Genomic DNA, 13,934 nt, shown 5'->3' with positions numbered 1-13,934 from the left:
GAGGTGAAGCGGGGCAGAGCCTCCTTTGTGGCTAGTGGCTGCGTGGACTCGGGCGGCTGGTACTTCTGTGTTTTGCACTGAGTTCACTTTGAAAGCATTCCCGTCAGTAATAACCATGGCTCCCGTGGATGCCGTGGCTTTTTGATTAGCTGGCTCCCACCTCACTTTTAGTTAATCAGAAAAAACGTGAAGGAGTTAACACCATTTTGTATCAAGGAACCTTGAGAGCTGTTTCCGGGTCTGCCCTGGAGTCTCCTTGTTCTCAGCCCAGACCCTGCACGGCTCACGTCTGTCTTCCTAACCTTCCGTGGGCTCCGTCTGCGGAATCGTCGTGCGTTGCGAGCCTGACATGTCGGTAGGGGCTCAGTCGACAGGATTAGGCTGTCATTCTGTGATCCTAGGAAGACGGGACACGGAGGGCCCCCGTGTGTTAGGGGGATGTTTATGAAGCACCGAGCTGTACATCCTTTTAAGCAGAATGTCAGATCCTCGAACATGCAGGTTCATTAAGTTAGTTGGGAATTCTTTTATCTCTTTCAGTTAACAAAGCTTTTAGCAAAAGGAAAGGTATTTGAACCGCAGAACAGACATTTCTCCTGCAGTGAGAGTCATCTAATTGGGTTTTACTTTTTAAATCAGACACAGAAACATGGAAGGTTCAGGAGTGTTCTTTCGGTTTCATTGTTGTTCGTGATGGAATGTGGCAGTTAGACTTATTATTCACGGCGTCTGTCGTGGTAGAAATGACTGCAGGTAGAGAGTGATTCTGTGGCAGTTAAACATGCGTTTTCTACTTTTAAGTATCTTTACTGCATGTGCGCATGCATGCATTTTTCTTTAAAAAAGTGTGTGTAAATATTTTGTTATTAGAATAAAGCCTTCTTACTATTTTATCCTTAAGCATAACATTTCCAGTCTGCCACTTTAACCCTTAAAAATGAAGCACTACCAATCAATCTTTCTGGTCTGCATGTAATTGCCTGAAGCTAAAATAAAGCTCTTTCTCAGCCAGTTACAGTAGAAATGAGTTAATATATTGGCAACAGAATAACCATCAGCCATCAGCCGTTAGCTGTTTACTAATGAACTCCCAGATGAATGAAAACATTTCAGAGTCAGGGTTTTACTTCAGGCTGTACGTGAACTTAACACTTCAGTTGTAGGAAAGCAACTTCTATGCTATACAAATAAATATAGGGGACAAAAGGAGGTTTACAGTTGCTCATATGGAAAATAATACGATGATTAATAAATAATAATGCAAGAGTAAACTGTGTTTCCTGTCCAGCTGTAAGCCCCCTTTTGTCCACCCTGTACTGGCGCTGCTGTCAGTAGGCTGTGGGCTGGGAGGCGTTTGGTGTCACTAATACATCCACATCTTGGTAGTAAAGGTGCTTTCGCATGGCATCAGGTAGAGCCTGATGTTGAAATCATCTTTCCTTTGCTTGCTTGCTTTGTTTTCTTTGTTAATCCTCACTGGAGGATATTTTCCTATTGCCTTTGTTTAGAGAGTGGAAGGGAAGGAGGAGGGAGAGAAAGAGAAACATCAAGTGAGAGAGACACATCAGTTGGTTGCCTCCTGCATGCACGCTGACCTGGGCCGGGATTGAACCTGGAAACCAGGTATGTGCTCTTGATGGGGAATCGAACACGAGACGCCTCAGTGCGCAGGCTGATGCTCTAACCATGGAGAACACTGGTCAGGGCTGGAAATAATCTTATACTGAATTTTATGATTCAGTTTTATTTACAGATAATTGCAAGTATTGAAAACACTTGGGAAGAATTAGCTTACAGAAAGAAAAATATCCTCTTTTCAGACAAGAACAATAGGTTTATAAAAGACTGATATTCACACTCTTATTCTTCAGTACTAATGTCATCCTAAGAAAAGGATGTCAAAAAAGTATGGAACAAAAATGTGTCACTAAATATAATAAAATTATGGAGCATAAGATTGTCACTACAGTGGAGGGAAAAAAATCACATAACGTACTTTGGGGAATGTAAATAGTTTAAAAAAAGAAACTGCCAAGTTATGACACCAGATGAGAAAGAGCTCCCTCAGCTTATTGGCAGTTCATATATAATAACAGGGGGGGTAGCTTTGAAACCCAGTGTGCAGAAGTATCCCTTTTAGACGACACAGAACACATTCACTTGCTTTTTAATTTCTCCTATGTAGAAGCGGCAAAGATGAAGAACTGCTGAAATGGTTACACGGGAAGCAGTAATGGGCACACCGACTGGGTCTCCAGTGTGTTCAGGTGGTAGCTAAAATAACTGCTGTGGAGCTCTTCCCTCCACTGGTGTTGATTCTCACAGATGCACATAGCAGAGCTTCCAGGCTCAGTCCCGGGTCCAGGTCAGTCCCCTGACTGATGGGCCAGGGCTTGAGGCTCTGCTTTTTGGCTTGTACTGTTTCTTTTACAACAAAAAATGTGCCTGATATCGAAGAGGAACTTTGATAAACACACACACACACACACACACACACACACACATTTAAAAAAAATTCACAAGTGTATTAAAAAGTTAAATCAGCCAAAACCGGTTTGGCTCAGTGGATAGAGCGTCGGCCTGCGGACTGAAAGGTCCCAGGTTCGATTCCGGTCAAGGGCATGTACCTGGGTTGTGGGCACATCCCCAGTAGGAAATGTGCTGGAGGCAGCTGATCGATGTTTCTCTCTTATCGATGTTTCTAACTATCTCTCTCCCTTCCTCTCTGTAAAAAATCAATAAAATATATTTAAAAAAAAAATAAGTTAAATCATGTGAACATGTGGTATGTGGTTCAGCAGTAGATAAGGGGTTCTTGGAATTTGTTTTCTCTGCACACTATTCAGCCATGGGTATGAAATCACTGGTAAAATAGAGGCAGGCACCTGTGGTTAGTAGATACATGTTCTCTGAATTTCAAGTTTGTATGTTTGTGCAAGAGAGAGAGAGACTAAGTGTTTTCTTTTCTCTGTTCAGGTTTCAGCAAGCAGATGGTGGAAATTCTCAACAAACACAATATTCAGTTTAGCAGTTTTGATATCTTCTCAGATGAAGAAGTTCGTCAGGGCCTCAAAACCTATTCCAATTGGCCCACCTACCCCCAGCTCTACGTGTCTGGCGAGCTCATAGGAGGACTCGACATAGTGAAGGTTAGACTTGGGAAGCTGTACTGGTACCGAGTTTTCATTTAGAGTGCAGGTTCTTGAGTGCTGGACTAGGTCCAAAGGGTAAGTTTCTTAAGAACTCCGTTCAGCAGGCTGAGTCTGGAACCTGTGCAGGGCATTTCTGATGAGATGATTGTCACGGGCATTCTGGGTTAGGGTGTGGCCAGGATTTACCTGTAAGTGCTTGCTTCAGCTTAGCCTGTGTTTATTTCAGGAGCTGGAAGCATCTGAAGAACTAGATACAATTTGCCCCAAAGCCCCCAAATTAGAGGAAAGGTAAGTCTTTCAAGAGTTTCAAATAATCTGTCATTTTTAAAAATATTTTTTAAATTCTCAGCCTTTGCATTGCCTTTCTGTACAGAAATCAGAGATGTGTCTCATACGCTAAGTTCATCATTCTGCTGTTTGCAGTCAGACAAGTCATGCTCACTCAGGAAGTGTGATTCGGACTGGGGAGTGTTGTGTGTCACTTTAATGACTAAGTGGAGGATGTTCTTTGTTTTTATAGAGATGTTATTGCTACAATGGGATGGGCACGTTGTAGCTGTCTCTGCATTTCTGAGCCAGGATCCAGCTGTCTTGATGTCCAGGTTTTAGTCAGGGCCCTGCTCATGGCGTAAGCTGGTCCTGGTGTTTCCGACACGGGCCCTGGTGCTGCCGCTGTCACAGTCCCATCAGAGCACTGGCGTGGGCGTGGGGGAGCCGGTGCTGTGCGTGCTGTGCGCGGGCCACGCGGATCCCCGCTGCCTCCGAACGCTGGGAACTGAGCATCCGGAGAGACTTCGGAGCTGTCACATCCGTCTGACGCGTCTTATGAAGCATCTCAATCAGCTGTTAGACATTTTATCTTATAGAAATTTTGGGCTTTGGCCTGTAGAGAGACTTAAAGGATTTTTTATTCTAATAAATATGAATTAATGTAGAGGTTTAAAAAGGAATTTCTTTTGACGTGTAGTGGCGTATCAGCCATTCATTGTTGGGGAATGGCTGGGCTTCAGTCTGAAAGGTAAAACTTCCCCATGTCATTGTGTTGCCATTTCACATTTTGAGAAATTTTTTAAAAAATTTATTTTATTGATTTTAGAGAGGAAGGGAGAGAGAGAGAGAGACAGAAACATCAGTGATGAGAGAGAACCATTGATTGGCTGCCTCCTGCATGTCTCCTACTGGGGATCGAGCCCGAAACCTGGGCATGTGCCCTGACCAGAATTGTACCAGGGGCCCTTCAGTCCGCAGGCTGACGCTCTATCCACTGAGCCAAAATGGCTAAGGCAAGAAATTTTAAGTGTTTAAAAATAAACACCTGATTTACTTACCCTTGATTAATGAAGTAATCCTTATAAACAGTATTCCTTCTATGTCAAGCCAGCCTTTAGGTGGCACAGTTTCTCAAATGATTTACATCCTTTCTTGCCTTTTTGGTAGGAAAGTGGTGCTCCTTGTCCCTTTGTTACTCCGGGGTCCTCTGCTGAGAGCTGGGGCGGCCGCAGCGGCTGTGGCCTCAGGAGGCTGCTGTGCACCTGCTCTGCGTGGGCTTGCTCTTCGTTTGCTCTGTTGAATGCACCCGCGTCCCTGTGGTCAGACACCAAGGGCTGGCCGGCTAGAATTACCTCGGAATTAAGTTCAGTGTATTTTGAGTAACAATTTAAAGGGCTCCTGGGAGGAAAAGTGCAGGAGCCAGAGTTCCTGGGCTTAGTGACATCTGTTGGGGGTGGGGGAGGGGCGTGCAGAGGGACCTGCTTTGCTTCCCTGGATGCAGGTGGCGGTTACTAGGTGAGAGATTGGGATCAGCATCATCATGTCGTTTCTTACTGGTTTTTGTTTGTTTATTTTGAGAATTAGCTAATTGCACTCTGTTGAAAGTGTACATGACAGCTTTGTGTGTGATTTGTGGTTCCATTTGTGACAACTTTATTCTGTGAGGAGATTTGGAGCCAACACGAAGGATCCAGAGAACGAGGGGCAGGAGGAGAACATGGTGATGGAGCCACCACGGGGCCTAGAGGGTCTTCCGCAGCCACTGTCCCCGCACTGACTTCCTGAGATCTGTTTCTAGGCTAATAGGCAGATGGTGCGCATTCTGACAGCAAGTTAGCTCCTGGTGTTTGAAAGATTGTGCGAAATATTCAGCTGAAGTTAAGACGAGAGCATTTGACTTTAGCAGCTGGTGTTAGTGGTGTTCCAAGACGTAGTGCTCCCCTCAGGGGTGGCCTTGTGGGCACTGAGCGTGCGGAGCCGTGCGCAGCCTCAGGATGAGAGAGACATGCAGGATGGAGTGCTGGAGGTTCCGGATGGGCCCCTTATCGAACAAGTCCTTATTGAACTGGGTATTATTATTTTTTTAGAACTGAGAGTTGATGGGCTTAAATTGCAACTTGAAGGAACATTCTTTGCCTTAAAAAGCCACATCGTGTTTTACAGTGGCTTAGGGAGAGCATGAAATAAAGGGAAATGTCAATGCATTTGCTTGTTTAATGCCATTCCGAGCTGCGAACCACCATCCTGCTCTCCCTCAGCATGCACGTTGCTCCTGAGCGCAGCGAAAGTGGGGTTTCATAATTGAGCTGAGCCGTTTCATATCAATTTTCTCTCCTTAGGCTCAAAGTACTGACAAATAAAGCTTCTGTGATGCTCTTTATGAAAGGAAACAAACAGGTAAAGAACTCAAAAATGATTTTACTTGTAATTTCTTTTGATGGTAACATGTGCAGCAAGGGGACACTTACCAGCTTTTTCCCAGCGCTGGCTAATGGAGCCGCGGAGGCACCAGGAAGTTATCTGGGCCTAATTGGTGCTTGTGGACACCAGTCATCTGCATGTTCTGCCTGTCCTGGCATCACACGCAGTGGGGCGTGTTCTTTCTGCTGCCAGACGTCAGCTCACAGGTCAGCAGCGTCCTCACCTCCTGGTCTGTGAGTTGCTGTCGGGACCATGACAGTCCACAGAGTGCAGTCTGGTCACTGCTTCCTGAGTCCAGGAACCTCATGGGTCTCAGGTTTGCGGCTTTAGGCCATCCTGGAAGTGTAACCCGTGCTGCCTGTGTGCCCAGTGCTTGGGTGATGAATGAGTGAAATCATTTCGGCAATTTTTTTCTTTTCTGTAACTGCATATTCCTATTTTTCTACAAAGAGAGTTCTTGGTGTTCATCAGATCCTCAAAGCGTCTCCCCCTCACTGGCTAAGAACCACTGACACATCCGACTTCCCTCTAAATGCCGTTTCGCTGTGTGGCTCCTCTGGTGTCAGGGCGCCTGTCACTTGTGGCAGGTGGTTGTTGGAGCTGCTCTGCCGTCACTTCGCAGAGCCTCGCCTTCCCTCGGTGCACAGAGCCCGGTGCCGCCCGCACAGCGTCTGCGAGCACGTGGTCTTCATCACTGTGGAGTTAATAAAGCTAATACAGTGACACCAACTCTCTTACATAGGAATCAGTCATACAACTGTTCTAATGAGAGCAGGTCAACTAGGAAAATGGTCAGATAAATTCCAACATGTGATCCCTGGATGAGGACCTAGACTCTTTGGTCCACTGTATTTATGAAAACAAAATAGAGGAAGCTAGTTTTCGTTTTGGTGATGATTTTTATTCTCAGAACACTCCCCCCCCCCCCCCCCCCCCGGAAGCCCAGACAGTATTTGTGCATTTGGGGAACATAATTGTTAGCGCCATCAAGGTGTTTGTGTGGCCCCAAGCCTTCCCTCAGGATTGAGGGGATTTGAGATTCTGTGCATGAAAAGTGTGTAAGATCTCCATAATCTGAAAGAAGTTTGGAACAGGAAGAGGATGATGATGGCGAAAGGTTGAGTATTGAGATGGTCTCCATGAGTGACATCTCAGGAGAGCGTGGGGGTTTACTTGAGGGACTTCTGACCACAACGATTAGAAGCTACTAGACACACGCCCTCCCCTTGGTTACAGACCGAAGTGTATCTGTGGGGGGGGGGGGGGAGGGAGAGTGCGTTTGAGCTGATGTCTCCGGGTCAGTACTGGAGGTGCCCCTGAGCCCTCACCCGTCTGACTGCCCTGTGTTGTGAAGGGCCCTGAGGCTCGTCCTCGCCCACCAGCTGTCCCAGGACAGAGCGAGAGGGACAGCCATGCCGTGGGCTGTGGGCTGTGGGGAAATGCCATGCATCTTCACTTTTTCTCTCTGCATTTAGGAAGCTAAGTGTGGATTCAGCAAACAGATTCTGGAAATACTAAATAGTACTGGGTAAGTCAGTCTTACTTTTAAATGGCCTATTTAAGAAGTTCTAATTTTTCTGTTATATCTAAATCCATGCATTTTTGTCTAGTATTGTTGTTATACTGGTTTGTGAATGCTTTAAGTTAGATTAAACAGAATGTTCTGGCCAGTGTCAAACTCCTGGTAACATTTCTCAGGCAGCAATGAAGTAACTATTTGTCTACTTTCCCAGAGGAAAGTTAATAACAGTTCTTACCAGGCAGAAAGATATTTTGGAGAAAGTGGATTATGGGTGTTTTAATTTTCTTTAAAAACATTGTAGTGTCTAAAATCGTCCACAGAGCAGATGGGGTAAGTATTAAGGTCGATTATATGGATCTGAGGAGGAGGGTAAATTACATGCAAGGTCCTTGCTTTTCATCTGCTCAGTGATAAGCTGTCAGGTGAGAAAATTGTGATTGATTTTTATGGTTAAAAACAACCACTTTTATATGTCAATTATACCTCAATTTAAAAAATTAAAACAAAACCACTTGGGGATATTTACACATGTTTTATAGAGTTTGTCATGTGTTTTTGCTTATTTCTTTTATTTCACAATTGCTTTTTAATATACATTTTCTAACCATAGCTTTAAATAGATGAGGCAGTCCTATGAAATTATAGGGAAAGTAATCTTCGAAATATTTAGACATTCTTGGGGAGAGTTGAAAGTCAAATAGTACAGGTTTACGTACAATTTTAGGGACATAAAAAGAAAAAGGATAGATTTCTTAAAATGATCGTGACGTTGCACAGAGCAGAGTCTGGTCAGCCTGTCCTGTGCTGGGCCTCCTGTTCGCTGGAGGATGGAGGACAGCTGGCTTGGTTTTGGTCCTTATTTTTATGGCCCTTCCTCCGTCTTCCCTCGGCCACAGCTCCACGGAGACACACCCAGTCCACTCCTTCCTGGCCCCAGCCTGGCCCTGGGGTGCCCTCTGCTTGTTCACGAGCCAGGACGTGACAGTCGCAGATTTGGGAAGGGCTCCCTGCTTTCTGTCCTGTATCTGTGCCGTCCAGACCCGACGGGAGGGCAGTTCTTGGGGGCTGGGCTTCCGAGGGAGACAGTGTCCCACAGCCCGAGTCTTGGTAAACAGGATGGCGCGGTGGTGGGCGCCCGTGGAGCCTCTGCGGCTCTGTAGCGGGAGCACACCGTGAACTCGGGGGCCCTTTGTTCTCCTCCTCTGATCTTGCGCTTGTCGTTTCCTTGCGAGTCCCGATGAACTCGCCGCAAGGGCCGAGTCCCAGGTGCACGCTGAGGTGTGAACGGTCCCTTACAGAGAACTGCTGGGACCCTCAGGCCCATGCACCTGGGCCCTGGGCTCCCTAGGTCCCTGACACGTGGCCTGTCACTCGCCCTTTTCATCAGACAGTTCAGCCGAAGATGTGCCTCCCTTGGTTCACCCTGAAGGGAGACTCACCTCGTGTAGGTCCTTTTTCATTCCCTTTTGCTCTTTCAAACATCTCTTTTCTCGTACTTGCTGCTGGTTAATCCTGTCGTCTTCTTTGAGTATTTCTGCGCCATGGATAGTTTTCTTGGGAACTTGTTGACCAAGTAACCAAGGTTTCCCTTGAGGGTGGCCTCAGATTTTGTATGTGGCATTTTCTTTGGCCAGTTTTTGGACCTGCACATAGGACCTCACGCCCGGCCATACGCCTGGCCTCATGCCGGCTGATTCCCTGACTGCCACGCAGGTAAAGCACAGCCCCGTCCTGGAGTCAGTCCATTCCCGTGTCACAAGGCGGCATTTGCTGGCAGTGAGGGTGTCCTGGCTGGTGAGTTCCAGCAGCTCCGGCCATGGCCTGCGGCATCTAAATGTTTCTCTTGCCCTTTGGGAGAAGGTCTGCTGGCCCCTGTGTAACCTTGTATTGCCTAGAGAAAAATTCAGACACGTTTGTGTCTTGGCATGACTTATTCTGAATAGTACCCAATGGAGTGAGAAGTAAAATCATTTCCGTTTTTCTACAGTAAATTACTTTTGTTGGCACCAAAGTGGTTGATTTTCTTGACTATTTTAAAAACACAAAGTAGGTGTACAGTTTCTGTTCAGACTGAATTGTCTGTTAAAATGTTTTCTCCTGTTGCAGTGTTGAATATGAGACGTTTGACATATTGGAGGATGAGGAGGTAAGTTCTGTCTTTATGTCCTTGGTCTCTGCGTCCCTGTGCTGAGGGCAGGTGTCAGAGTTCCGGCTGTTCCGTAGGTGCGGCAGGGACTGAAGACCTTCTCCAACTGGCCTACGTACCCGCAGCTGTATGTGAAAGGGGAGCTGGTCGGAGGGCTGGACATCGTTAAGGTGAGTCCCGCGCCACCGGCGCCCTAAGACGGGGACATGAGAGTTCCGTTTTGTACAGGAACTCTGGCTGTCCTGGCCGCCTTTCTCTTCTGGCCTCACGTCCAGGCACTTGTACACCGTGTTACCCTGTCTGGGCCCTCATATCTTGTCATCTCCCCGACTGCCATGTCAGACCATCCTCACCGCTCACCTGAGCCCCAGGCTCTGCCTCACGGTGGGGCCTGACCCGACCCTGGCTGCTGCTCCGGGAGCCCCTCCGGCCCCTGAGCGAGGGCGCCATGCCCAGCCTCTGGAGCGTGGTGCTCAGAGCAGCGTACACGGCGGCCATGCTCCAGATTCCCTTCCTCCCGCTGCACTGAGTCCGGTGGAACTTTCCTGCATGTTTTCAGCTTTTCTGCACTACCGCCTCTGCTTTGGGTGGCCTTGCATGTTCCATAGTTCAGTCTGTTCTTTGAATCCATTAGGGTTGCTCTTGTCTGGGAATCACCTAGAGCCATGCTCGGCAAACTGCGGCTCGCGAGCCACATGCGGCTCTTTGGCCTCTTGAGTGTGGCTCTTCCCAAGCCTTAGGAGTACCCTAATTAATAACAATGTACCTACCTATATAATTTAAGTGTAAAAAATTTGGCTCTCAAAAGAAATTTCAGTCGTTGTACTGTTGATATTTGGCTCTGTTAACTAATGAGTTTGCCGACCACTGGCCTAGAGTATTCCAGCTAGAAATGTTTGCTTCTGCTCCTGAAGTCCGTTAGACTCAATGTGCCTTTAGACTCACATTGTTATAATTATTCTACTGCTAGAGGCCCGATGCACGAAATTCGTGGAAGAGTAGGCCTTTGCAGCCGCGGCTGCCTGGATCCTTCCCTCGCAGCCGCCCTAGCTTTGCCCTGGAAGGACGTCTGGTCTAATTAGCATATTATGCTTTTATCGTTATAGATTTTCTCATGTTACTCTGCTCTGCCTCACTCACATGCTCTCGGGTGACAACAGGTCGTGGGCAGGAGGCCTGAGCTGCAGTGCCAGCCCGGCCCTGTCGTCGCTGCCTAGTTTCCTGAAGGGAGACTACAGGATTGCTTAGGCCATGCCAGATCCCCCGGGTCTCAGATGCTAGGAAATCGGTTCCTTCTCAGACTGTGAGCACATTTCAAGGGCACACTGTTTCTTACACGTCTTCAGGGATTTGCTTCCTTCTTTGTTGGCTTTAAACTCTCGTTGAATTTTCACTGGCCATGGCTTTTCTTCTAGAATTTAAAGTCTGGAAGTGCGATGGCACCTGTGTGCTGCAGACACTAATGAGGAGCTGACTCCCCACACTGGCCCCCCTGGGTGACGGTGCTGGTGCCGGAGGGGTGGCAGTGGTGGGTATGGCAGGGCCTGAGCAGGGGCGTGGCCAGGCCGCAAGCTTCTCCTGCGCCCAGGCCGTCCTCTGCCTGGACTTCCTCTGAGGTCACATCTCCGGCTTAGGTGGAAGGCAGGTAGTAAGTGGTACTGCTTCTAGTTACGTCGGAGATGAAAGCTGTGAAGCCGCACTTTGTAACGGGAAGGCATCCGAGCAGGACCTGCGTGGCGTCAGTGCTGTGGTGGAAGGTTCTATAGGCCGGCCTTTGTGTGCAGAGGCTGCAGGCCTTCGGGTTTGACATCACACTTTCAGGCGAGCCAGGGAGGCATGTTTCTGCTAAACCGTCTACTCCTGGTGGGAAAGGTCTACTTTAGTAGCTTTTGAATAGCCCTGAAGCAACAGAAACATTTCTGCATCTGTTATTTTATACAGGGATTTTATTTTTGTAGAACACAGTCTTCAGACCCCAAATTCTCTCGAGCCTGTTCTTGTCTGAACGTTTTATAGCCGGTACCTTAGCCATCGGTAACTCTTGGGAAGATGCAATCAATAAATCTCATTTAATTCTGCAGCTGAGCTGCACGGCAGCTTCTAGGTCAGCCACAGGGTGTTGGCCGTATGCCTCGATGCTCACCTGCGGGAACATGGGAGTTTGGGGGTTTGTTCTTTGGGAAGAGAACTGGGAGCAGCTCCCGGATCGGCATTTTACAAGAACCTTTTTTTTTTTTTTTAATATATTTTATTGATTTTTTTACAGAGAGGAAGGGAGAGGGATAGAGAGTTAGAAACATCGATGAGAGAGAAACATCGATCCGCTGCCTTCTGCACACCTCCTACTGGGGATGTGCCCGCAACCCAGGTACATGCCCTTGACCGGAATTGAACCTGGGACCCTTCCGTCCGCAGGCCGACGCTCTATCCACTGAGCCAAACCGATCAGGGCCTGGATCAGCATTTTGATGTGTTTCTTGCAGGGCGGGGCTCTTCATCTGTAGGTTAGTTAACACCGGGGTTAGTTCCCAGGGGTCTGTTCTGGCCTCTTTGGGAGCAGAGTGCTGGCTTCTGTGACGAATGGGTGATTGACTGTATGGACTGGTGGTCAGTGACCCAGTCGGTCTCACGTCCTGACCATCTTAGCTGCTATGCAGTGTGGACTCAGTGAGTGCGTCTCAGCTCTGAGGGGTCCACTCTGGAGTGTGTGGAGTCGGAGCATTTAGACCTGGTCGCCCTTAAACCGCCCCTGAGGACAGTTGCTGTGCTCAGGACTCCCGCCGGGCCAGCGCACTGCTCTAGTGCCGCCGCCTGAGAGAGGCCTCGTCCCGTCAGAGCGGGTCACAGGCCTGGGGAAGTAGGCGAGCTGTCTGCCATGTCAGCCAGGACGTCCTCCATCCGGATCTCCCCTAGGGCCGCCGGCCTGCTGGGGCGTGTGCCCGGGACGGCCCGCGGTGTTTGGTGCAGCAGGCGGCTGCTGTTCTGTGGGGTGCATCCCAAGGCATCGCTGCCGGCGGCTGAGAGCGCGGGACAGGGTGTCCCCCCCCAGGCCTAACCCAAGAGGAGCTCGCACGGGGCTGTTGATGGGTGTTCAGGCTGCTTCATAAGAACCTGGCATTTCTATCCAATTAAACTAGAAAACTCGATCCTTCGGTCACACTTTAAACTTGATGGCTGTGTTCCAGCTTTTCTGGAGGTTTCTGCAGCACGTGCCGGCTGCTGGCCTTTACGCTGTATTCGCGCGGCAGTGCGGGGGCTTTGCCGGGTGGGGGGAGCGGCGCGGGGCAGGTGTGCGGGACGCTCACCGCAGTGCGTTCCTTCAGCCGCTCACAGTCCCGCCTCTCTCTGTTGTGTTGTGGGGACAGGAGGCCGCATTGTGTTGTTCCAGTTGCTGGACTTGTTAACGCGGAGCCTTTTCCACCCGAACGCTGCGGTCTGACCGCGTCCTCTGGCGCCGTGGCTCCGGGCTCAGCTCGGGGTCGGCAGCTGGCGTTGCTTTGGTTCCGGTACGGACGCCGGCCCTCACTGCGTTGTTTTTCACAAGTGCCTGTCCATGTTTTCTTCTTCATTTCTAGGAACTGAAAGAAAACGGCGAATTGCTGCCTACACTGAACGGAGGAAATTAATAACAGCTAAGCGTGGTGCCCAACTCGTGCAGGAAATACTTCGCTACAGCCGAGCGGCTCGGGGCCAGGCCTCCCCACGGACGCAGGAGGAAAGGCCCCTCCCGTCGCTGTGTCCCACAAAGCCGTGCTAAAGACATGTTACCATTTCCCCACCCAAACCAGAGCGCAATAAACCAGTGAAAAGCACTGTGGAAGGAGTGTCTTTACAGGGAGTTAACACTGACCGTGGTGAACTCACTCACAGCCCCTCTCCTCATGTGGGCTCCCTGCCGCAGCGGTAAATAGGCTTCCGAAAGGGGAGGCGTGGGCTGGAGTGAGTCCACGGCGGTATCACAGCGCAGGCCAGGCCAGTGGCTCCGCTCGCTGGCCAGAGGCCTCTACAGCGCGGACGCACATGGTGGTGGATCGGGGAGGCGATGCAGGGCGCCTCGGACTCTGGTGGGCGCAGCGTGTGCTCCCAGGAAGCACTGCAGAGACAGCGGCCTGGCGGAGTTGGCACAGCAGGCACTTGGCACAGAACCGGGGAGTGGGCGGCTGGGACACGCTGAGGGCGTTGGTGCTGCAGCTCCCTCTAAGCTACATGGACAGCATCGATTTAACCTTTAAATAGGCTGGCAACATCCCGAGGTTCATGAAAACGTCAGCACACTTTTTGATCCTGAGTCTCCCTTAGGCCTGTGTCATGCACGCCATTCACAGGATGGCTGCCTTCCCCTCCGTGCTGCTGAGCTTTTGGGGTGCCTGTGGCCCTGTATGGTCACTGACTTCTCCCAGCCGATTGATCTGGTGGTGGTAAG

The 13,934-nt window shown here is 49.3% G+C and overlaps 1 protein-coding gene across 3 annotated transcripts in view; it reads left to right on the top strand.

The window, feature by feature from the left end:
- Positions 1 to 13,323, top strand: part of GLRX3 (glutaredoxin 3) — a 28,215-nt gene extending 14,892 nt beyond the window's left edge. For all 3 annotated transcript variants that reach the window (XM_081105291.1, XM_081105292.1, XM_081105290.1), the window contains 7 exons: positions 2,977 to 3,149; positions 3,379 to 3,440; positions 5,762 to 5,819; positions 7,319 to 7,371; positions 9,472 to 9,511; positions 9,589 to 9,681; positions 13,087 to 13,323. In XM_081105291.1, coding sequence (XP_080961417.1) covers positions 2,977 to 3,149; positions 3,379 to 3,440; positions 5,762 to 5,819; positions 7,319 to 7,371; positions 9,472 to 9,511; positions 9,589 to 9,681; positions 13,087 to 13,137 — 530 coding nt within the window. In that variant the 3' untranslated portion in view covers positions 13,138 to 13,323. The remainder of the gene's footprint in view (positions 1 to 2,976; positions 3,150 to 3,378; positions 3,441 to 5,761; positions 5,820 to 7,318; positions 7,372 to 9,471; positions 9,512 to 9,588; positions 9,682 to 13,086) is intronic.
- The last annotated feature ends 611 nt before the right edge of the window (positions 13,324 to 13,934 follow it).

The sequence above is a fragment of the Myotis nattereri genome (genome assembly GCF_964212035.1).
Source record: "Myotis nattereri genome assembly, chromosome: 13".
In the NCBI taxonomy this organism is placed as follows: domain Eukaryota; kingdom Metazoa; phylum Chordata; class Mammalia; order Chiroptera; family Vespertilionidae; genus Myotis; species Myotis nattereri.
Note: the sequence above shows the minus strand (reverse complement) of the source record. Positions and strands in the feature narration are given on the sequence as shown.